This window comes from Vigna angularis, chromosome 3 (assembly GCF_016808095.1).
Source record: "Vigna angularis cultivar LongXiaoDou No.4 chromosome 3, ASM1680809v1, whole genome shotgun sequence".
NCBI classification, from domain to species: Eukaryota; Viridiplantae; Streptophyta; class Magnoliopsida; order Fabales; family Fabaceae; genus Vigna; species Vigna angularis.
Genome location: NC_068972.1, coordinates 38116473 through 38141432, shown reverse-complemented (window position 1 = coordinate 38141432; position 24960 = coordinate 38116473). Strand labels below are relative to the sequence as shown.

The following is a 24960-nucleotide window of genomic DNA, read 5'->3' as shown; positions in this document are numbered from 1 at the left end:
CAATTACCAATTCCTTTGATGTCATTATGCTTGTGAAAATTAGATAAAATTAGATAAGACAAAAATCATAAAATAAAAACTCATTATAAAATCATTTTTTGTAAGAAATTGTTTAACAACGAGTATTTCTGATTTTTTCCAGGTCAATTTCCAATTCTTTTATGCTTGTGAAAATTGGATAAAATTAGATAAGACAAAAATTATAAGATGAAAACTCATTATAAAATAATTTTTTTGTAAGATGGTTTAACGGCAAGTGTTTTTGATTTTTGATTTTTTCAATTGGGGCTACAGTAGGGATGACAGAGAAAAGATTGGAGTGAGAAAGATGAAAGAGAAAAGGTTGAGAGAAATTTTTGATTTTTTCAATTGGGGCTACAGTAGGGATGACAGAGAAAAGATTGGAGTGAAAAAGATGAAAAAGAAAGGGTTGAGAGGAATGAGAGAGGTGAGTAAGGGTTTGGGGGTTTCTTTTTTTTTTTTAGTTTTGAGAATGGAAATTATTAAAATACCCTTAACTAAAACTTAGAATCCATGATATATAAGGATATTTTTGTCCACTAAAACCCGGTACACATTGCTAAAACGTACCAACTAAAAAACATATATCATGAGGAAATTATATGTTTCTTCTAATAATTTTTATTCAATCTTGTAAGTTTATTTTAGAGTAACCTTTTTCTTATAAACACTACATATACAAGATAGAAAACTTCTAAATATTGACATTTATAATAATAAAAATACTGGTAGAAAAAAATGTTTTCTAATATAGAAGGTGCTCAGTCTAATTTATATAATTTATGATATATAGCGTAATATATGCATATGTATCTGTCATCAAGATAACAATCATTAATTAATTTTAATATAATGAACATAAATTTTTAATGTGATCCAAAATTTAAATAATTAAACTAAAAAGATATTTATTCAAAACACAAATTTCTTCACATTTTTTCACTAGTTAATTTATGTATCGATAATGACTCATTACAACATACTCAATGTATTCATTTATATTCTTTTAACACGTTATAGCCTTGTGATTACTGTTGTACGTATTTCTTTCTGATCTATTTAGAGTTTAAAGAGGTTTGGCTAAACAAGGTTTTACTTAATTATTTATTTGAAGATTCAAAACGAATACTTAGATAACTCTATATATATTGAGTTAAATACATGTAATAATGTTTATAATAATTTCGTTAGAGCGTAAATTTGTATAGGTTGCTGAGGATAGATCCTAGTCTTTGGATAAGGTGAATTAGGATTGAATTATTGGCTGTCTTTTCTATGTCTTTTACTTATTGTCGTTTATTAGAGAAATTGATATTACTCTCTCATCTTCTATTTTGTGTTAGAAAAAATGATTACAGTTTTAAAACTAAAAGAAATAATAATAAAATATATGGAGCTTGAAAAATTTATTTTCTTCATCTAAACTAGGTGTCAAAATAAGTATAAACTAATCATCTAACTTAATTCACTATGTGTTCATGATTAGACTGAAAAAAAAATATAGTTTTTATAAATCTAAGTTAAATTAGTTTAATTCACTTATCAGTGGGTTAACTAGGTAAACATTGTGTTGGAGATGGACCAACTCGTAATGCACAAACAATATATTTTAGTAATTTTTTCATTGTAACTGTTTAATGTAATTTTAAATATGAAAGTTGACATTTTTTTATTTTTTTTCAAGACTATAATGATGTTCAATTATAACTGAAATTAATTTATTTGTTTCTTTAATTATATAAATTAACATTTTGATTTTTTTTAACTGAATACATTTATAATACCATTTCTAATTTGTGGTTAATATTAGTGAAATATATGAACATCTTTATAGTATTGTCGTATGTAAGAGGGTTGAATTAATCTATTTTAATGATATGCAACTTGTTAAAATGTAAATCTAAACTACATAACAACTTTAACTGAGAGTTCTCCTATTCTGTACATATATTGGCTTCATCGTTAATGAAAAATACATCGTTTCTCTATTCTTTGCATAACTTTTCCTTTCACTATCTCTTTCCTTTCTCAAACTCTCTACGACACCAACACTATCAGTGGTATTCAGAGCAACATGTTGTTGAACCTGGTGAAGCGTTGAACAAACAAAGGAATCGTTTAGTGAATAAGGATTCACGTTGAAAGGCGATGGCAGGAATGATCCAGAGTAGCTTGCCGGTGTTCGACGGGAAGAATTACGATGATTGGTGCGTGAAGATGGATGCTATCTTGGGCTTTCAAGAAGTTGACAAAATTGTCAAGAAAGGGTTTAAAGAACCTACAAAGGGTGACACGGAAGAAGTAAAAAAGGCTTACAAAGAGAATAAGAAGCTGGACTACAAGGCATGTATGCTTCTGCACCAGTGTATTTCTGCAACGATATTTCAAAAGGTGTCTAAGGCAGTAACAACCAAAGAAGCCTGGGACATATTACAAGACGGATATGGAAACTCGGGGAGAGTAAAGAAGGTAAAACTTCAATCACTGCATAGACAATATGAGCTCTTGAGCATGGGAGAGCAAGAAACCATCGAAGATTATATCGGCAGAATTCAGGTGGTCGTTAATGCAATGTGAGTGTGTGATAAAGTAGTAAAAGATAAGAAGATAGTTGAAAAGATCTTGAGAACATTAACGCCCCAGTACGATCATATTGTCGTAGCCATCGGAGAAAGCAAAGATCTGGAGAAAATGAAGGTAGAAGAGTTACAAAACTCTCTTGAAGCACATGAACAACGACTGATAGAGAGAAGAACAACAGAACAGAATGCAACGCAAAACACAAATCAAGCGCTTCAAGCTAGAAGCAATCAAACCTACAAGAACCGTGGAACTGATAGGGGAAGAGGAAGATCGTGTGGTGGCCGTGGAGGCTGAAATGGAGGTAGATTCACTAATACTTTTGAACAAATCAAACATGATAACAACAACGGACAAAGAGAAGGAATTTATAAAGCAAGAGGAAAGTCCAGAGGAAAAGGAGGCAGAAAGAATGTTGACAAAAGAAATGTGCAATGCTTTACGTGTAGTAAATATGGCCATTACTCATCTGAGTGTTGGTACAATGAAAACATCAAGAAAGAGAATAGAGACGAAGCAAATCTTGCAAAAGAAGAACTTGAATCAGACTCAGATCACGTTTTGTTGATGAGTGTTGTTGCACATGACAGGAACGACAATGGTTGGAAGACAACACAAGAGAGATACGTTCAAAATACGAACTGGGTAACAGACAAATGTATAAAGAAGGTCGACCAAACAGAATATGTGTCACTTATTGGGAAAACAAGCCATGTAGAGGAAGAAATGTCGTGGTATTTGGATACGGGCTGCTCCAACCACATGACGGGTAATAGAAAATGATTGCTCAATTTAGACACAAGTGTCAAGGGCACAATACGTTTTACAGATAATAGCGTCATTGAAGCTGAAGGCTCAGGCAAGGTGTTAATCACTCGCAAAGATGGAAGATCGGTGTTCATGCACAATGTTCTATATGTACCCACAATGAAAAGCAATCTTCTTAGTCTCGGCCAACTTCTTGAAAAGGGTTATACCATGACAATGCAACAGAGACACATCGAGGTATTCGACGAGAGACAGCGGATGGTACTCAAAGCTCCCCTTGCGTGAAATCGAACATTTAGAGTAAATCTGAATGCAACAGAGATACAGTGTTTGACTGCAACAAGTGCTACGGAAGAAAAGGAATGGCTGTGGCACTTTCGCTATGGGCATCTAAATTTTAGGAGCCTATGTCAACTGAAAGATAAAGATCTTGTGAGAGGCATCCCTACATTTGTTGCACCAAACAAAGTATGTGAGAGTTGTGCTACTGGAAAGCAAATCAGAAGATCGACACGCACCCAAGAGAGCGAGACAACTGTTGAATGTGGTGCATGTAGATGTGTGTGGCCCTTTTGACGTGCCATCTCTAGGAGGTAACAAGTATTTTTTACTCTTCGTAGATGAATTTTCCAGAAAGCTTTGGGTATATTTGCTAAGAGAAAAGAAAGAAACTTACACCGCTTTGTTAAATTTTGTTCCATGGCTGAGAGACAATTAGGTCAACAAGTTAGGATTCTCAGAACTGATGGTGGAGGCGAGTTCAACTCTGGAGAAATGAGCAAATTTTGTGCTGACAAAGGGATTCTACATGAAGTTACAGCGCCTTACACACCCCAGCACAATGGATTAGCTGAAAGAAGAAATCGCATGCTTTTGGATATGACCAGATGTATGATCAAAGGGAAAGGTCTTCCTAACTACCTACGGGGAGAAGTTATCTCGACGGCTACCTACCTGTTGAATAGGAGTCCCACCAAAGCGCTGCCAGCATGCATGCCAGAAGAGGCTTGGTTAGGGAAGAAACCTGATGTGCGATACTTGAAGATCTTTGGCTTAGTCTGCTATAAGCACATCCCAGATGAAAGAAGAAAGAAGTTGGACGACAGAAGTGAAACTCTCATCCTCGTAGGATATCATCCAACCGGTGCATACAGGCTGTATGATCCAGTGAAGAGACAAATCGCGATCAGCAGGGACGTGATAGTAGAGGAGTCAACTACGTCTAGATGGTCTGATGCAAAGAGTAACCCAATGGAGCAATCTAGTGCTGTGGTGACTACCTGGCTAGAGGAGAATAGGACCGAGGAGACCAAACAACCTAGTACTAATGAAGTTGTTGAAGCCAGAAGACCACAGAGAACGCGATTCCCCTCCACGAGACTCGCAGATCATGAACTGTTTAATGACAGTGATATTACAGACATAGGTGATATATTCCACTATGCTCTCTTGGCAGGTGTAGAAACACTCACGTGGGAACAAGCCATTGAGATTAAAAAATGGAGGGAAGCTATGTTGGAAGAACTATCAACTATTGAAAAAAACAGGACATGGAAGCTGGTGGAATTGCCTCAGCACAAAAGAGCATAGAGGTAAAATGGGTGTTTAAAACTAAGTACAAACCGGATGGAAGTGTTGCAAAGCTGAAAGCTAGGTTGGTCGCAAAAGGTTTCTTGCAGAAACCCGGGATAGATTTCACTGATGTTTATGCCCCTGTTGCAAGATTAGAGACTGTAAGGCTCGTCGTTGCCATAGCCAACTTCAATGGTTGGATCATTCACCAGATGGACGTCAAATCTGCGTTCCTTAATGGCCCACTTGAAGAAGAAGTTTTCATAAATCAACCACCTGGCTTTGTTAAAAGGGGACAAGAGTTGAAAGTATATAGACTGAACAAAGCTTTATACAACCTTCGTCAAGCACCACGAGCCTGGAACAATCATATTGACGCACTGCTTATCAGGTATGGTTTTAAAAAATGTATAGTTGAATATGGAATTTACGTGAAACTTGTTGAGCAACTAGGTACTCTAGTAGTATGCTTGTACGTTGACGACCTATTGGTCACTGGGATCTCCACACAGGAGATTGAAGAATTTAAAGTGAAGATGATGAATGAATTCGAAATGACAGACCTTGGCAGCTTGGGTTACTTTCTTGGACTGAAATTCGTGCAGACAGAAGGTGGAATGTTCATACATAAAAGAAAGTACATTTTAAAGACTTTGGAAAGATTTGACTTGAAGAACTGTAACTGCACATCCATTCCTGTCATGGTCAACTTGAAAGTCTCATGTCAGCAAGAAGAAACCAAAGTTGATGCAACATTGTTCAAACATATCATAGGAACTCTCCGCTACATATGCAACAGCAAACCGAACATCAGTTTCGGAGTCGAAATCCTCAGCAGATTCATGCACGACCCTAGACAATCTCATCTCGCTGCTGCCAAGCACATTATACGCTATTTGAAGGGAACAGCAGACCATGGTCTTTATTTCCCCAGGAAAGTTGACTGCACAAATGATGTTTTAGAGGCATGGTGTGATGCAGACTGGAGTGGCGATCAAGTGGATAGAAAGAGCACTTTTGGGTATCTGTTTAAATTAATGGGAGCACTGTAACTGCTTGTCAGTGTGCATGGTTGGAAGCTATTCTACAAGAGTTGAGGATTGAGCACTGTAAACCAACACGCTTAATGATGGACAATAAATCTGCTATCAGCTTATCCAAGAATCCAATCTCTTATGGCAGAAGCAAACACATAGAAACCAAGTTTCATTATCTCAGAGATCAAGTCAGTAAAGAAAAGATAGAACTGGTATATTGCAACACAGATGAGCAAACCGCAGACATCTTCACTAAAGCCTTGTGTCAAAACAAATTTGAAAGACTAAGAGAATCACTTGGAGTTAGATCCTTAAGTAGTATAGCTTTAAAGGGGAGTGTTAAAATGTAAATCTAAACTACATAACAACTTTATCTATCTAATGACAATTCTCCTATATCCTGTACATATATTGGCTTCATCGTTAATGAGAAATACATTGTTTCTCTGTTCTTTGCATAACTTTTCCTTTCGCTATCTCTCTCCTTTCTCAAACTCTTTACGACACCAACATTATCACAACTCACTTAATTTACCATCCTAAGATAGATAAAACTAGGTTACAAAATTTTTTGTTCATCAAAATGTAAATTAAGTTAAATTGTCTTATTTTTAATACATTTCACATAATTTAAGTTGATTTACTTTTGGAACCTCTAATTGAAATCAACCACTCTTATCATTTTTATGAGCTTCTGAAAAGCCTCAAGTTTGAAGACTTTAGTTATCAATAATTTATAATCTAATCTTAGGTTGAATAATTTATAATCTAATCTTATAGCTTCCATAGCGCAGGACTTTTCAATATTGTGGTCTATTATATATATTTGGTCATGATTTATTGATGTTGAATTTTCTAATGTATTTTTCAAATAACTAAAGAGTGATTTCAAAATTGATCATTCAATTCGAAGTGACTGATTTATAATAATATCGTATGAATCCATTTGACATAAAATATATCAATGTGAAATAATCTCACTTAAAAACAAGATTATAGTAAATTCAGTTCGAATTTAAGTTTAATATTAAATAAAAATAAAAAGGTTAAATAATACATAAAAATATAATATATATATAATTTTAAGATTTTGGATTAAATTTAGTATATAATTTTTTAATCTTTTATGAATTATTAATAATTGAATGATATTGAATGTTACCAGTATATTATCCGTAAACACACATTGAACAACATTTTCCTTATGCTTCTTGTATTGTATAATTTAAATAATTATCATTTTTAACTAATTCATGCTTGTTTTAATAAAAAAAATTATTAATTTAGTTTTTTCTTTGTTCTTCACTAATAACATATTCAACTTTTTACCCCGAAAACTACAAAAAAAAGTACCTTATTTCATACTTTAACTTTTCAATTCATCTATTTTTTAAAAATAATAATTAAAATGCTTAATTTCTTAATCACATAATGTATTAAAAAAATGATCATAGATATAGAAACACATACATTAACGTAGAAAGTAGTTGTTGTCAATAGTAACCAGATGAAAGACATGTTTTTCACGTTTATCCCATTTTATTTTCTTTTGGAATTAAATTTAATACATCGGATAGTTGAGTAAGAGTAAAATATCTGAATTGAGAGGTAAAATTAATAATAAAATTGTATTGATATTGTTATTTAATATTTATTTAACAATTTTTTATGAACAAAAGAAAACATACTAAAAATGTAGTATAGCTTTTACTTCTTTTTACAGGATTTACTAATACAAATATCAGAAGCAGAGTTGAAATATCTAGTGAGAAAAAAAAAAGGTAATATTTAGTGTTGGAAAATGTTCGGAGGCTAAGAACAAAAATTCTAGTCGATTTAATAGCAGAAGGAGCCAAATTTTTGCAGCGAAAGGATTTGGTTGGAGTGCGTGTGTTGCACGCTCCAGTAACCAGAAAACATAAGAGAAAGCGCTTCAACTGTTTTAAGTCGCTTATGCAGTTTGTATGGTCTCAAAGAGCCCAATGGCTGCTACCAAGATAGGACTCGGACTTGGTCCCGTCCCGACTCACCGTGTCACCTCCGTCGCCGCTCCTTCATCCGCCGCATTCTCCCCGCCGCCACAGCACCGCCTCTTTCTCCTCAACTCGCGGCGGGCCCTCAGACCCCGCCCTTCCCCCCAACCCCTTCGAGTAGCCGCCGCCGCCGCCTCCTCCTCCTCCGTCGCTGCGCCAGGTCTTTCCTCGCCGCGACTACTACTACTTTGCGTGAATGTGGCCGTATTCTCACGGCGGCGAATTCAATGCGATTTGTCTTTAATTTTGTTTTTGTTGTTTTGCTTTTTCAATTAAGCTTTGCTTTGGAGATTTTCGGAGAAAACGAGGTTTTGTTGTGTTTCGAATTGTGAGTTGGTTTTGGAGGATCGGTGTTGAAGCATGAGAGCGAGTATTGATGGTGGTGCTAGTGTGGGGGATAAGTCTGCATTGCTAATCTTTTTTTAGTGGCAGCTGTGTAGTTAGGATTGGGGTTTAACCTGTGACGTTTGATTGGAATTGAGCACAAAGGTGAGGAAAACGTGTGGTGAGAATTGGGTGTTGGGAAAAATGGTGGGTGGTAGGTACGGGGTTAGATAAATCGTATTTCATTCGTGAGACAGGCATTTGAGACAGAAGGCTGTTTTGCAATTTTAGAGCGAACAGCTTGAATTGTGTGGTTGTTGAATGAGTGTCGTGTGTCGTGGCTTGTCTTTGTGAGGTTTGATTGCAGTCTCAGTTAGTCATTTAGATTAGTCAATAAGGGCATCATCATCTTCATCATTATCATTTAGACTAGTCAATAAGGTTTTTGTTTTAAGCTTTAGCAATTGATATAAGGTAAGGGAAACAGTTTCATGACGATTCGGTGATGGAAAAGATGGTGGGTTGTAGCTACGGGCTTGATAATTTGTATTTAATTGTCGAGAACGAGTATTTGAGATGGAGGCATCAAACACTTGGAGTTTGGAAGGTAGTTTTGTCATTTTATAGCGAAAAGCTTGCATTGTGCTGTGTGATTGTTAATTATTTGTTCTGGCTTGTCTTGGTGGGGATTGACTAGCCTCACTTAGTCATGTAGACTACTGAATAAACGCATTCTCATCATCATCATTGTTACTAATTTTTTTGGTTATTTCCTTGAGTAAATTGTTGTATGCATTGACAATGTCAAGGTTTACCAACCATTATGTATGGAAAATTTGTTAACTTTTACTATAATTGTTTTAAGGTCATGACTTTATTGCTTGAAAATGTAAAAAACTTACATTGACAATGCATGTTAAAACTCTTTGATTAGCCCAGTTCTCTCGGCCCAAAGCTAGTGTCGACCTTTCTGGCAGTTGTTGCTTTAATGACTGTAGAAGTTTAATGTCTTCTCTAATTGTAGTACCGTTGGCTTTTTACTTGCCGAGAATGTTATTATTGGATTTTACTTGAGTTTGTGCTTATTTTGTGACAATGTAATTCTCTTGTATAGTCTTTCTTTTGTTATTGATAGACGTGAAAAGTTGATTGTGGCATCCTTTTTCTTCTCACAGGAAAAGGAGTTGAGAATGTGGTAATTATAGGTTCCGGCCCCGCAGGATACACAGCAGCAATATATGCAGCACGTGCCAATTTGAAACCTGTGGTGTTTGAGGGGTACCAAGTTGGTGGTGTCCCTGGGGGACAATTAATGACTACAACTGAAGTGGAGAACTTTCCAGGATTTCCTGATGGCATCAGTGGACCTGATCTGATGGACAGGTGTTAAAACTACTTTGTAATTGTTTTCACTCACCTGTCTTTGGAATTCTCATATTTTCTGCTTATCCAGGATGCGACGGCAAGCTGAACGTTGGGGTGCAGAATTGCATCAGGAAGATGTTGAAGCTATTGATGTGAAAAGTAGCCCTTTCACTGTCCAAAGTAGTGAACGTAAGGTGATATATTCACTAGCAGCAAGCTGATTTACAATTTCATGATTGCGTAGACATATTGATATTCCCAAAGCTTCAAGGTTTTATCTTTTATTTTTATTGATTTTCTTAATCCACCCAGTGATGCTTTTCTTGTTTGGAATTAAATTTATGCAAATTCTTGTACATATTTGGTAAAAGCTTTTATTTTGAAATTAATATAGGAAGTATATTTCCTTCGTAATGTGGGTCCTGGCTTGAACGTCACTCAATTTACGGTGGATATGCTGAAATTATTGCCATTACTTTTAATCTTTCGATATGTTTGTTTAATTTTATTATCTTTTTGGTTGTGTTTATTGGGAAGAAAAGCAGTTGTAGTCACATCAGGTTTTCTTGATTGAATCATAATTCAGGTTAAGAGCCATACTGTCATTTTTGCTACTGGAGCTACTGCAAAACGACTCAGGCTACCTCGAGAAGATGAATTTTGGAGCCGAGGAATTAGTGCTTGCGCAATTTGTGATGGAGCATCTCCTCTCTTCAAAGGTCAAGTTCTCGCTGTCATTGGAGGGGGGGATACTGCTACAGAAGAAGCATTATACTTGACAAAATATGCTCGCCATGTCCATTTACTTGTACGTCGGGACCAACTGAGGGCTTCCAAAGCTATGCAAGATAGGTGTGTCTGATTAAAATTTGTCGTTTCTTGCTTGTGAATATAGTCTGAGTGTATCATGGACAATCTATAAATTGAACTTGGTAATTACCTACTTATATACACTTCATTTTGTATAACTTCAGCTCTCTCTCTCTCTCTCTCTCTCTCTCTCTCTCTCTCTCTCTCTCTCTCTCTCTCTCTCTCCCCCACACACTCGCTCACACTAATCCAGTGGGAAAGATAGAGTCTTATACAATCTTTCTTAGATCTTTTTTTTAATCTTATTGTCTGTAGTGGATTCTCTGTTGCTGAACCTTTATATATGTATTATTATGAACAATATGTTCTTTATTTGTTACCTTATACTTTTAGGTTCCTATTTTGTTTACTTGCCATACACATGATGATAATTTCTTTTATCTCTAAGTGAATTTTTAGCATTCTCTATTTCAATGCTTTATATGTGGGCCTTTTGTTAGCCAAGTTCAAGCTTCTTTTGACCTCCTTGCAAAATATATCCTAGATTAAGGTTTTGCTTGTACCTCGCTTTATGGTGTATATGAAAACTATATTATCCTAAGGACATAGAACATTTTATCTTAATTATTCTCAGTCATGGGAAACAACAGTTCCTCACTCTTCATATCCATGTAAAGACGTAAGCAAAGATGTTACTTGATCACAATCACGTTCTTGCAAAATGCATCATTGGATAATAAGCATATTTTCTTTGATAATATTTGTCATTATCTCTGTAGTTCCTGTAGACTTGAAAAATAATTGTATCATGTTATGATACCATTTTAATTCAGGAAGAGATATAATTTATTTTGGGAATAAAATGTTTTACATTTATGGCTAAATATTAGAATTATATTAAATTTCTTTTCAAAATTATAGTTCCGTAGTGGTTTTGAAATTATGCTATGGTGTTATAGATCTTCATTCTAGCATGATGTATTTTGTGGAAAGAGTTTACTTTTGTTTTGCATATGGTAAAATTTTGCTGTGATCTATGAAATAGTCAACGTTTCTAAGCTGAGCCCAAAGATATTACATAGTGGAAACATTCTTATAAAAATAATTTTATCTGGTGGTCTAGAAGTGAATGCTTGTCTTAAAGAAGAGACTAAATAGAACCTGGTTTTGGGTATTCTCTAGACTATAGATACTCAAGAAGTTGCTTAACTCTGTTAAATTTTTTATAAGACAAAACAATGGAATTTGTATCATCTATCTTTGTTTTCTTTGTGATGGTGAATTATCCACTAATAAAACTTTTGTATGTGAGTTTTCAACTACCTGAATGTTTGTTTAACAGGTTGATTATCACGAATGTTTCAGAGTGTATGACAATCCCAATGTCACCGTGCACTTCAATACAGAGGCAGTGGATCTTGTAAGCAACACCAAAGGACAGATGTCTGGCATTTTAATACGGAAGGTTGACACTGGGGAGGAATCTGTGCTTGAGGCAAAAGGGCTGTTTTATGGCATAGGCCATTCACCAAATACACAATTGTTGAAAGGCCAAGTCGAACTTGATCACTCTGGCTATGTACTAGTTGAGGAGGGTACTGCAAAAACTTCAGTTGACGGTGTATTTGCTGCTGGAGATGTGCAGGTATCCTATCCTATTGAGTGCCTTCTGCTTATGTAGTTGATTGCTCTAGCATATTAGAATCAACACTACATTGCCTAAAATAATTAATGACTTGATGTATTATAGTATACCGTTTTAACAGTCTTTAACATAGCACAATAGCATCATTTGTTCTCTGTGTTTTTGAGAAGTTCTACATCGTCTGGCAAACCCACTTGATGTGCTGAGGCAGCATTTGATGTGCCATTTTATGGGGACAGGATTTTGACCCTTTTCCTTCTTAATTGAAGTATGATGCTGTAGTACATAAACTGAACATATGTTTGACTAAGCAAATTTACCGGAAACTTTATTGACTGAATAAAAAATGCAGTAAAGTAACTGTCCTAAGTATATTTATAAAAGTTCTTTCTTATTCTTATAGGACCATGAATGGAGGCAAGCTATAACTGCTGCTGGTTCTGGATGCATTGCAGCTTTATCAGTTGAGAGATATCTTGTGAGCAAAGATCTTCTTGTAGAGTTCCATCAGGTATTTTACTTCAAAGAACTCCTATTTTATTTTCACTCACTGTTCCTTTTCCGCATAAATAACACTGTAGACTAAGTCTACAAATCACGTTACCAATTTAATATATCTTTATTATTCTAGTCTTAATTATACATTCTACAGAAGCATATGCAATTTTGGCAAGATTTGTATGACAAACTTATATGTTCTATAATTTGGATAACTTTACATGACTTAATAAAGACCGTGTATCTAATTGTTAGTGGATAATGAAGTTAGCCATAGAATTTTCTTTATTAAGTCATTTAAATTTGTTATAGAACAGCAGGGTAAGAAGTAAAATACAGTAAAATAATTTTTATTGATCAAGCAATCTCGGAATTGATAACAAGGTGATACCGAACGAATATCAATAACATTGTTGAGCAGAGCTGAACTTTCTCTCCCTCCCATGTCTTTATAATCATGAGACGTGGATTTTCTCCTTTCCAAAACAATCAACACTCTCCTATTTTTCTCTTGAACTGCGTTGTAACTACTCTCTCTCTCTCTCTCTCTCTCTCTCTCTCTCTCCCTCTCTCTCTCTCTCTCTCTCTCTCTCTCTCTCTCTCTCTCTCCCTCCCTCCCTCCCTCCCTCCCTCCCTCCCTCTCTCTCCCTCCCTCCCTCCCTCCCTCCCTCCCTCCCTCCCTCCCTCCCTCTCTCTCTCTCTCTCTCTCGGAAGAAGATCAGAGAACCTGCTCTGATACCATGTTGAATATAGTGAAAAACTATATTTAGATTAATCCCCCTTGTGTAAAATACACACATAGGATTCTCTATTTATAATAGAAGAAATATGGGCTAAGCCCAAAATACAAATGAGAAATAATAATAAACTAACTAAAAGATAAAAGATATAATATATCTAATACCAAGTTATTGGTGATGGACCTGGTTATGGAAGCCATTTACCACCTACCCTTAATTTTATGAACAGGTTTTCCCAAGTAGCTTGTCATCTATTTCTCTTTGGGATATTTCCACAGGAAGGTCATATCTTGGGAGAAAATATGAATAAATGATATACCGAACTACTATATGTATTTCATATTAAATATTTCTTCTTTTGCTAAAGTTAAGTTATATTGCTTTAGCTATCATAAAACTGGTGCTAGTTAATACTATATATTAATTCTTAATTACTAATTTAAGGAAAACATACTTTACATTAAACCAGTTGATTCGTGCAACTGAATCCAATGTGAATCTCAACCTTCCAATTTAATTACTTGTAACAGCCCAAAACTGAAGAGGTTAAGAAGGAGCTAACAGAAAGGGATGTTCACGAGGGCTTTGACATTACACTTACAAAGCATAAGGGACAGGTATGTGTTTCCTAATCAGATGCTGATGTTGATAGGATTAAGTCTTATTATTTGTGACGTCCACACTATAATATGTTGTTTGCCTTGTGATTTCCTCTTTACAGTATGCTCTACGAAAATTGTACCATGAAAGTCCAAGGCTTATATGTGTATTATATACATCACCAACATGTGGTCCATGTAGGACATTGAAGCCAATCCTTACTAAGGTATGTGAAAAAGGGAGGATTTAAAAAATTATATCATAATCCTGAAGTTAGATTTCATAATACTTGCTTGTATTTTCATCCTGTGACACTACGAATGAGTACACAATTTTATCTTCTGTTAATACAAAACCTTAAAAAAAAAAGGAAAGCAAAGTCAACTATGCATGATGTTTTAACAGGTATGCACTGTCACACTGTTAAACTTGAGGGAAGAGAGAAACATTGAGCTGAATCTGTGTGTTTCTAAGACAACATGAGTGCTTTATTTGTATTGATTGAGAAAAAGGAATCAATACAATTAACAGAGGAAATTTGATTTCCTCTAATAATTAGTACATGGTACAGGAATAAATAAAGAAGTTTGGTTAAACCACTTCCGCAGACCCTGTGTTTCTGTTGGGTTTTCTCAAATAGGTTCTTTTCTTATTTTTTTTCCAATTGGGTCCCTAAAAGTGAAAAATTGAAGCAAGTGACTTCCTGCAGTTAAATGGGGTTAACGGGGTTAACTTTCTCATGAGCTATCAGTTTGATGTGGAATATTTTAAATACGTGACCATTATGTTAGATTACGTGGCATATGCAGTACAGGTTACGTGGAATATATAATTAAAAAACATATTCCTTGATTTGTTGCCACTAGACCGTCGTTTCTTGCTCAGCAATGCTACCAACAACCACAACCGGCCGACATGCAACCAAATTGTGGCCACCACGCCATCCTCCGCAACGCGAAGTTGCCGCCGTCAGCACCGTTCAAGCTCAAAACGCACAACTATGGCATCCTTCTCCATCATCCTTCTTCGCGCCATGAAACATGTACACAATAAAGCCCATAAATCGCAAAACCATCGAACGCTAATCGCAAAACCCTAGTTGCGCAAGACCCAGAATCACGAACTCCTTGCGCCGCCACGAGACCACGCCGTGAGAGCTCCAGCGCCTTCGTTTCTCCTTCCTCGAGCAATTGTGAGAGCCAACACATCCTTCATCTTCGCAAGTCTCCTTCACAAATCCACCAACCTGCAAACCTAGAGACATCACAAACACAAAAACAGAAACCCATTGCGAGTTCATCTCTCTCGCGCAAACAGAAGCATGAGAAAACCCCTAATTTCGAAGGAGAGGTCCTAGGAGACATTGGACTCCACTCCAATCTCGAACTCTATGAATTTGTGATTTGTTGTGTCTTTAATCTCGAACCCAATTTGATTTTGATAAACCCTAAATTGGTGGTGCTTAATTTCATATTTCATAAACCCTAAATTGGTGGTGCTTAATTTCATATTTCATAAACCCTAATTTCGTGATGAACCCTGAGCATCAATCGCTAGGGCTGAGCATCAATCGCTAGGGTTGAAGATGATGAAAGGTAAGGTTGAAGATGATGAACCCTAATTTGGGTTTCAATTCTCAGAAACATTTTTTTTAATTATATATTCCACGTAACTTGCTCTGAATGTGCCACGTCATTTAATTTGTTCAACCTCACACTGACACATCACCTGAAAGTTAACCCGTTAACCCAATTTAACGACAGAGAGACAATTGCATTAGTTTTTCACTTTTAGGGACTCAATTGGGAAAAAAAATAAGAAATGGACCTATTTGAGAAATCCCAACAGAAATAGGGACTGCGGAAGTGATTTAACCAAGATGTTTTTAATAATACATATATAATCTAGATATTCCTAGTTATATAGGATCAATTCCTTATTCTTATAATCTGTAATTTTTTTAATTAGAGATGTCCTAATTGAGCATATATAAGCATTGGAGAGACCATTGATTCACATACAGATGATGTTAGAGGTAGTAAATGTTATGTGACTCACATCCAACATCAATCGTCCTACTTGACGTCCGATCTTGCAAGGTAACATTGTTTTTAATGAAGGTAAGAAGAATATCATGGGGTTGGGTCAATTAGGTAAAAGACAATAAATTAAAAGGGCAATTAGGGACATAAAGAATTTAGTCAACAGTAAGGGATGAGAAAGGTTGGAATACCAATTTCACAAGCTTTTGTTTATGAACCATTGGAAGCAGTTATAAAAGACAAATTGCTCGATTTAGTAAAAGAAGAGAAAAGATAACGATTACCAAATATGTCAGCAGTTGCATCTGAATCAATAACCCAAGGACCAAGAGAAGGCGATAGAGTGACAAGTTGAAGAATTACTACTAGTGTGTGCTACAAAACAAGTTGTACTAGCGGATTGGTCACCATTTGATTTAGTCTTGAACTGTTGTTGGAGATGTATAAGCCAGGAACTCACAACAACTTGTGTCTCAACAATGGAAGTGGAGTATTTAGACCCATCCATTTTCTCATTATTGACGATATGGTTAGAAAGGATGGGAGAATCTATTTTGGAGGTTGATTTGGTGTTGGATGACATTCTTTTTCCAGAAAAGTTGGAGGAAAGGGAGAGGGTGCCAAAACAGTGAGCGAATCTGAGAGAAAGATTCGTAGAAAAAAAAATCCTCCGGGGATAGTGAGTGTACAAGACCAACACGGTTTTGAAAAGGCTTATATGCACGGTTAAACTCTAGGGAAGAGAGAAATATTGAGCTGAAACCGTGAATCTAAGCCAACACATATGCTTTATTTATATTGAGAAAAATGAATCAATACAATAAATAGAGGAGATTTGATATCCTCTAATAACAAAGATATGATACAGGAATAAATAAAAACGTTCTTAATAATACATATATAATCTAGATATTTTTTATTACATAGGATCATCTCCTTATTCTTATGTTTATAACAATATCATGATTATATAAGATCAACTCGTTATTTATATGATTGTAGCACACTGTTATATTTTTTATATTTTAATACAAGAAACACTGTAGAAGAGAAAGAAGAAAGAACCACTAAGTACACAAATAAAATATCTTAAAAGATGCCAAGGAACATATAACCCAATTCACAAAGGTTAAAATAAAAAATGAACATGAACTAAGCAAAGTCCACCGTCTCTTTGAATGTCAAAGAGTAGTATCACACGAACTTTAATATTAGCTGATATTCACAGTGATAACTTTTATGTTAAGATGGAGATTAGATCACTTGAGAAAAATAATAGAGAGAAAATATATTTTAGAAAGCTTGTACAAGGCTCTCTTAGGTTCTCATATTTATATATATAGAAACAGTAAGAGATTTGAGATACAAAAATAAGAGAGAAAAGAGTAGAAAACATTTAAACGCACCTCTAAGACCCTAGATATAGATAGGTATAATTCAAATTAACTTTCTAATAAAGCTTGTTTTAAACCTATTTTTAACACTCCCTTTCAAGCTGGAATGTATCAAGTTTGGAACAACTAAATTCAACGTGAGACCCTCTCAAGGATTTTGTTAATGCATAGGGAAGTTAATCATTAGATCTGACAAACTCGATATAAATTGCCTTGGTCAACAACTTTTCTCGAATAAAATGAAAGACAATTTGTGTTTGGTCCTTTCATGAAACATAAATTGAAAACAATGTGGAGAGTTTCTTGATTATTGCAATACATCTTCATTTGCTGAACCTCAACTTTAGTTATGAAGGAATTGTTTTACTCACAAGTTAATAAATGGGAGATGCCATGGCCCTATATTCAACTTCAACAGTCCATAATGAAACTTCATTTTGTTTCATGCTTTTCCAAGAAATAATATTTCCTCTAGTGAAGAGACAATATCTTGTATTAGAACCTCTGTTCATAGGAGATCTTGAATAATTAGTGTTGGAAGTTCCACATCGACTAGAGATAAGGCCAATTTATAGTTTATAAGTGGGTGCAAACCTCACCCTACAACCCAATTTTGTGGGGTTGAGTTAGGCTTAAAGTCCACTTCTAACATGGTATCAGAGCCATGGTTAGAGCCTATCCTAACGATATTTGTTGTTTGCTGGGCATATTCCACCCATTATCAGGCCGCTATCGGACCACCCATTAAAAATGTCTAATCCCACACTCGAGATGTATATACCTCGGTGTGAGGGGGTGTGTTGGAAGTCCCACATCGACTAGAGATAAGGCCAATTTATAGTTTATAAGTGGGTGCAAACCTTACCCTACAAACCGGTTTTGTAGGGTTGAGTTAGGCTTAAAGTCCACTTCTAACAATTAGCATTACAATTCTCAAAGATTTGGCTAGTCTCTATATCTTCATATAATAGACCTTGTCTTGGGGCCTTTAGATGTATCTTAGACCACAAAAGACAGCATTCCTATCATCAATGAACTGATTGACAATACCAACTACAAAAAAAGTCTTCTGCATCCTTCTAGGTCAGAGAAAGATTCATCCTGCTCTCGTTAATATTTTATTTGGGTTCATAGAACTATCCACTAGTCTATAGTCAATCATTCCCTCTTTTAGGATATCTAGAGCATATTTTCTTTGAGAATTGTCAATTCCTTCCTTTGATTGGGCTACCTTGATGCCTAAAATGTATGAGATATTCAAGATCCTTGGTCTGAAAATAATTGTACAAGCGTTTCTTTAGCTAATAGATTTAGGAGCTTCATTTCCTATAATGACTATATATCATTAACACACATTATTAAGTAATCACATTTTCCAAGGGAGGTATTACAGTAAAAGATAAAATGATTTGTTTCATAGTGTTTCAGCTCAAAGATTTGAACAATGCGACTAAATTTTCCCAACCATGTAAGTGAAGATTGCTGAGACCATAGAAACACAATTTACAAAACAATTTAGACTCCTCCTAAGTAACAAACATAGGAGGTTGCTCCATGTAGGGGTAATTTGGTCATCTTACAATTTCATTTATTAAAACATTTTTTTTATCATCTACGTCAATCAAATCACTCAAACTTTCTTCTCATTTCTCACCATCTTTTCCTTAATCCAAACAACCCCACATTCACCTCTCCTCAAATCCATCATTTTCCACCTCCTCAAATCCATCCTTCAATCTAAACAAAACATAAGTATAGAACAGATACAACTCAAAAACAACTTTTTAATAAATCTTATTCTAACAAGATCTATATGCGCCTATATCAAGTTTATACATGTCGCAGCCCATGAGATGAGGCAGGCAGGCCATACCACGATTTAATGAAATTTTGATCAATTAGGTAAATAATTATGATTGAGCTCGTTAGATAGGGAATTTCAATGAGAATATGAGCCGACCTCAGTAACTTGATTGTTCTTTTGTTCTGGGTAGTTTGGGTTTGTCAAGGTTTCTGTTTGAACTAAGCAATATGATGTTATTTTAACAGTATTTTTTCCTTGTCAGCATACTAAATTGCACTGACAATTATATCAGTGAACCATTTTTGCGTTCTGCTATACCATTTTGCTACGGTGTATGATGACAAGTAGACTGATATAAGATACCATGGGAACTCAAGATGGCAGAAAAGGAGGATGAGAAATACTCTTTTACATTATCACTTCTTAATATTTTGATTACTTGACCAAATTGATTCTTGATTTCATTAAAAAAAGATGTAAAGATAACTAACAATTTAAAACGATTTTTCATAAGATAAACCCAAGTACATCTTGAATATTCGGTAACAAAATATCTAAAACCAAAGGAGGAGATACGACTAGGTCCCATATATCAGAATAGATGATGGAAAAACTAGAATTACATATTGATTGAGACCTTTTAGGAAAGGAAGATCTAACATGTTTTCCTAATTGACATGACTCACATTCTAAGGTTTGGAGACCACTAAGTTCAGGACACATCTTTTTTAATTTGGACAAATGAGGATGGCCAAGTCGATCATGTAGCACTTTAGGATTAGGAGCAGCAACATAGGACACCCTTGGACGAGATCCAAAATGGTATAATCTGTCAGCTTCATATCCTTCTCCAATCTGTCTCTCCAAACCACGCTCCTGTATAACAAAAGATTTATGATCAAAGGTTATTGAACAATTTAACATTTTGGTCAACTGACTTAGGGAAATTAAATTAAAAGGACAATTAGGGACAAAAAGGACTGAGTTGAGATTGAGGGAGGGAGACAAAGAAACATGACCGACTCCTTTGGATGAAGTTTTAGATCCCTTTGCAAGGCTTATGAAATGAGGTTTTTTCTCGAAAGGAAATAGATGAGAACAAAGAGATATTACCAAAAATGTGATCAGAAGCACAAGAGTCAATTATCCATGAATTTTGACCTTTCATAGATTGAGAAACGCAGGCGGTTGATGTACTAGGAGATTGAGATGGTTGTGCCAAGCTGTTAGACTTTAACCTTAAATACTCTTGATATTCATCCTCAGAAAACATAGAAGTGGAAGTTTCCGTCTTCGAAGTGGAAGTTTTAGTCTTTGAAATATTGGCGATTTTGGAAGGGAAACCATGTAAGGAGTAACAATTCTCTTGAGTATGACCCATCCTTTTACAGTATGTGCATTGAGGACGTCCCCGACCTCCTCGTCCTCCTCCTCTAGTGCCACGTCCTCCTCTTCCTCGTGTGGCAACCATGACAGATGGTTCCACTAGTTCATGCGCTTCTTGAGTTTGAGGTACCGGGACACGCAGAAGGCGAGTGGTCAATGTTTCCATAGAGGGGACCTCATGACTAGTTAGAAGTTGATCTCTGAGATGATCAAAATCGGGATGTAGGGCACGAAGGATCAACACCATGTAAAATTTGTCTAGTTTCTTTTTGATATCCTCTAATGGGTTCACTTCCAAAAACATCCTGAGTTCTTCGACAGCAGATTGGGTTTCAGTCATGAAGGACACCATATCATGATGGTCTGCCATTTTAAGAGATGCAAGCTTGTTCGTAGTGTCATAGAGACGTTGAATATCGTTGGCACAAATGCTTTGGGCTTTCGTCCAAAAGGAGTGCCAAGTTTTGAAAGCCCTCAAAGATACAAGAAGTTTGGGTTCCACTAATTGTCATAACAGGCCACACAACTGGAAATCTGCTTGTTTCCATTGATCAACTTTTTCAGTAGGCACATGGCTTCCATCTCACTCAAGGTGGTCATAATGTCTTTGGCCAAGGAAACACATTTCAACGACAGCAGACCATGATAGATAATTTTTTCCATTTAGCTTCTCGGAGGTAATTGATAGACTTCCGGAGAAAGAAAGAGTACTGTCAGACCCATTTTTGAAGAAGACGAATAGTACCAGCGAGAACAAGAAAACCCTAAGGGTACGAAACTGTGACAGCGATGGATGACGGTGGCCGGCGATGGCGAACGGTGGCCGGCGACGGCAGACGGTGGCCGGACGGTGGTGGGCGACGACGGATTGTGACGTCGGACAAATATTACGAGACAAAAACCAGAGTGGGACTGATCCGCTCTGATACCAACTTGAGAATTAAACTGTAAAATAATTTTAGAGGGTTTGATTGATCCTCTCACAATTTTCTATTTATAAGAATAAATTGATACAAAAATACATGATAAATAGAGTAACCTTAGACACAATATAATGATGAAAAAATAGGATAAATATCCTAACACCAATAAACTAAATAAGGCTACTTTTAGTTCGTCTGCTTGTGAAAAAGTTTTATGCCCTTTGTCGAAATTATTGCATAATAATATGTATTTGCATACAATAATGTCGAATAAAAAGAATGCATTAATACTGATCTGGTGGCAAAGAAACTAAATAAAACTATTTTTTGTTCCATATATCTGATTTTTTTAATGTTTTTGTAACATCTCATTTTACAGGTTATTGATGAATTTGATGAGAATGTACATTATGTTGAAATTGATATAGAAGAAGATCCAGAGATAGCAGAGGCAGCTGGAATAATGGGCACTCCATGTGTGCAATATTTTAAAAATAAGGAGATGCTCAAGTTAGTAACATTTGATTTTATTTTCTCTTACTCTATCATGCATCATCTATACTATAAATATATGGTTTAATAAATTCTATCACTTATGGATACTCTGATTATTTTTCAGAACTGTCTCTGGAGTCAAAATGAAGAGAGAGTACAGAGAATTTATTGAAGCAAACAAGTAGAAGTATTTATAAACACCTGAGGATGATACTCAGATTCTGTGATTCAATTTTGTTTTCCATTGAAAACAGCTGAATAGCGCTGTCAATTTTGACAACTATTCCTTGAACCAAGTAAATTTCATAGATTGTACATGTAGAGTTACCAATCACTATTATTGTTTTGTTTTTTCAATATTACCATTTTCATATTTTAGTTCAGCAAGCCTCAACTACAAGCTGAAACTAATGCTATTTATTATTATTTTTTGAATTGATTAGTTTTTGTTAAAAGTAATGTAATCTATCATGCACTTACATTTTTTTTCTGTTTGTCAGAGTATAGTCTTCAACTTAAATAATAATATATACAACTGCAATGGGATATATATTGTTAGGATATTTATTCTATTTTATCATTATTATAGTGTGTCAAGAGTTATCTTATTTATCATAATTATATTGTGTCTAGGATTACCCTATTTATCATGATTATATTGTGTCTAGGATTACTCTATTTATCATGATTATATTGTGTCTAAAGTTATCCTATTTATCATGTATTTGTGTATTAATTTATTCTTATAAATAGAAGATCGTGATCAATCAAGCTCTCTAGAATTATTTTACAGTTTGAATCTTAAATTATATATATATATATATATATATATATATATATATATATATATATATATATGTATATATATATAAAATAGAGTATCTTTAGATCAAGATCTTATTTTTTTGGTGGGTCTCTCTCATGCATATACAAGATTTCACTTAAAACTAAGTTTGTAGGTTGGTCTCACAATTTAATTTAATTTTAAATTAAATAAATAAATTCAACTATTTAAAATTAATCCAAATTAGAAATATTAGTACTTGATACTTTTAATATTAATTACTATGATGGTGAACATTTTAATATTAATAATTACTTTTAATATTTTGGACAGTCATAGGTATACGAGCTAAACAATTTTATATACATTTTATTACAAATTAAACTCACAATTATTTAATCTAAAAATTGAACATATTATTAATTTTAATGTATTTCACACACTTTATTTATAATATATAAAAATAACAATAGTCAATACAAGTTGTAGAATCCGTAGATTTTTCTTGTTTTGTAAAAGGAATATATTTTATCTTTCGATTCGGTTTTGATCGTCGGCAAATTTTTTCACTCAAATTTTTATGGTTGAGGTATATTTATGATGCAATTGGGGGATTTTTTCCTGGAGTCCCATGTTTTCTTCCTACACTCCATAGACTTAGTGAAATAACTTAATTACCTTATTAAAATGTAATTTAAAATCCTAATTTCATTTCAGGTTTTCCTAAGGTCACTCTGAACGTTGGCTCCATAGTGTGTGAGCCTACCTCCTTGATCTTCTATGCATTTATTCCGTTTCAATAGCATGTGTAAAATTATATTTTAAATTGTATAATTTCTAATGTAAAACTGTATTATTGAGCGTACAATTCATATATAAAATTTTATTTTGGATTGTAAAACTTATAATGTAAAATTATATTTTTGATTATGTAATTTGGAATCTAATTTAAATTTCAGATTGTATTGTGAATTATAGATGGTAAATGTATAGATTATATAATTTGGAATGTAACAATTTAGAATCTAATTTAAATTTTAAATTATCTTCTAAATTTACATTATAATTTTACAATCAAAAATACAAATTTATATTTCAAATTTTATATTCCAAAATATGTAAAATTAATATTTTTAAATTTTAAATGGTATAATTCACAATATCCACCAAAACTATAATTAAAACACGAAAAAGAAAAACCTTATACTATCTTTTTGGGTTCAAGAAGAAAACCTGGGGTGCAGCCATGATATTGCAATTAAGACCCTGCCATTTGAGAGGGTGGATATACTTCTAGAGGCTTTTTTTTCCCAAATTTTTAGTGGGTATAGGCACTTGCAAAAGTAAACAAAGACAAACTTTAAATTAGTGTCGTGAAAACGAACTAGAATCCGTGAGTCAATCCGGATTCAGTTTATGTTGGGTTGGGTTGAAAAAAAATTTAAAATTTTGAGATAGGCCGATTTTGGATCTGGCATACTAAGAATCTGGTTTACTTGGATTTAACGTGTGGTAACTAGGTTGGCCCACTAAGTCACTTAATTTTTCTAATAAATATTTTTTGTTGGGATAGTCATTTTACAAAATATTGAAAAAAGACTTGCGTGATTATTTTTGTGTGGAATAATTAGACAATATGAAAAATTCACAAATTTATACTTAGTAACTCAAGTTTTGTTGAGAAAATTTGTGATATATTTGTGTGAATGAAACTTTATCTTTGATTATAAATATAATTTAAGACCATTTACCTTTATTTATATTTGAATTAGAAAATTTTTGTAATTTTTATTAATTGAAAAAAAAACGTCTAATTAAGTGAGTTAGTAAGTTAATCCTTTTACACCCACCAACTTGTGATAGGTTAGGTTGGTTTCAAAAATTTTCAACTTATTAATAAGTAAGTCGGATTAGGTTGGTTCACTAAGTAACCAATCTATAATGAGTCGAATTAGGTTGAACTAAGTAACTCATTTTGGCAGCACTATTTTAAGTCTTGTTTTCTGGATGTTTGAATGTTAATTCTAATTAAATTTGAATGTTAAATTCAATCATTTACTCATACTCAATACAAACTTTATTGTGTAAATTATATGTAAAATTCCAATTATTATTAAAGAATAAGTAAAAGCATTTAAG

General features: G+C 34.4%; 1 protein-coding gene across 1 annotated transcript; it reads left to right on the top strand.

Moving 5' to 3' along the window:
* Window positions 1–7795: 7795 nt before the first annotated feature.
* On the top strand, window positions 7796–22431 carry LOC108326289 (thioredoxin reductase NTRC). The gene is made up of 10 exons (XM_017559698.2): window positions 7796–8171; window positions 9511–9718; window positions 9789–9894; window positions 10287–10552; window positions 11876–12155; window positions 12559–12666; window positions 13924–14010; window positions 14115–14219; window positions 21922–22052; window positions 22162–22431. Exons 1-10 carry the CDS (start codon window positions 7943–7945, stop codon window positions 22220–22222), a joined length of 1581 nt encoding a protein of 526 aa, XP_017415187.1. The 5' UTR covers window positions 7796–7942; the 3' UTR covers window positions 22223–22431.
* Window positions 22432–24960: the final 2529 nt, after the last annotated feature.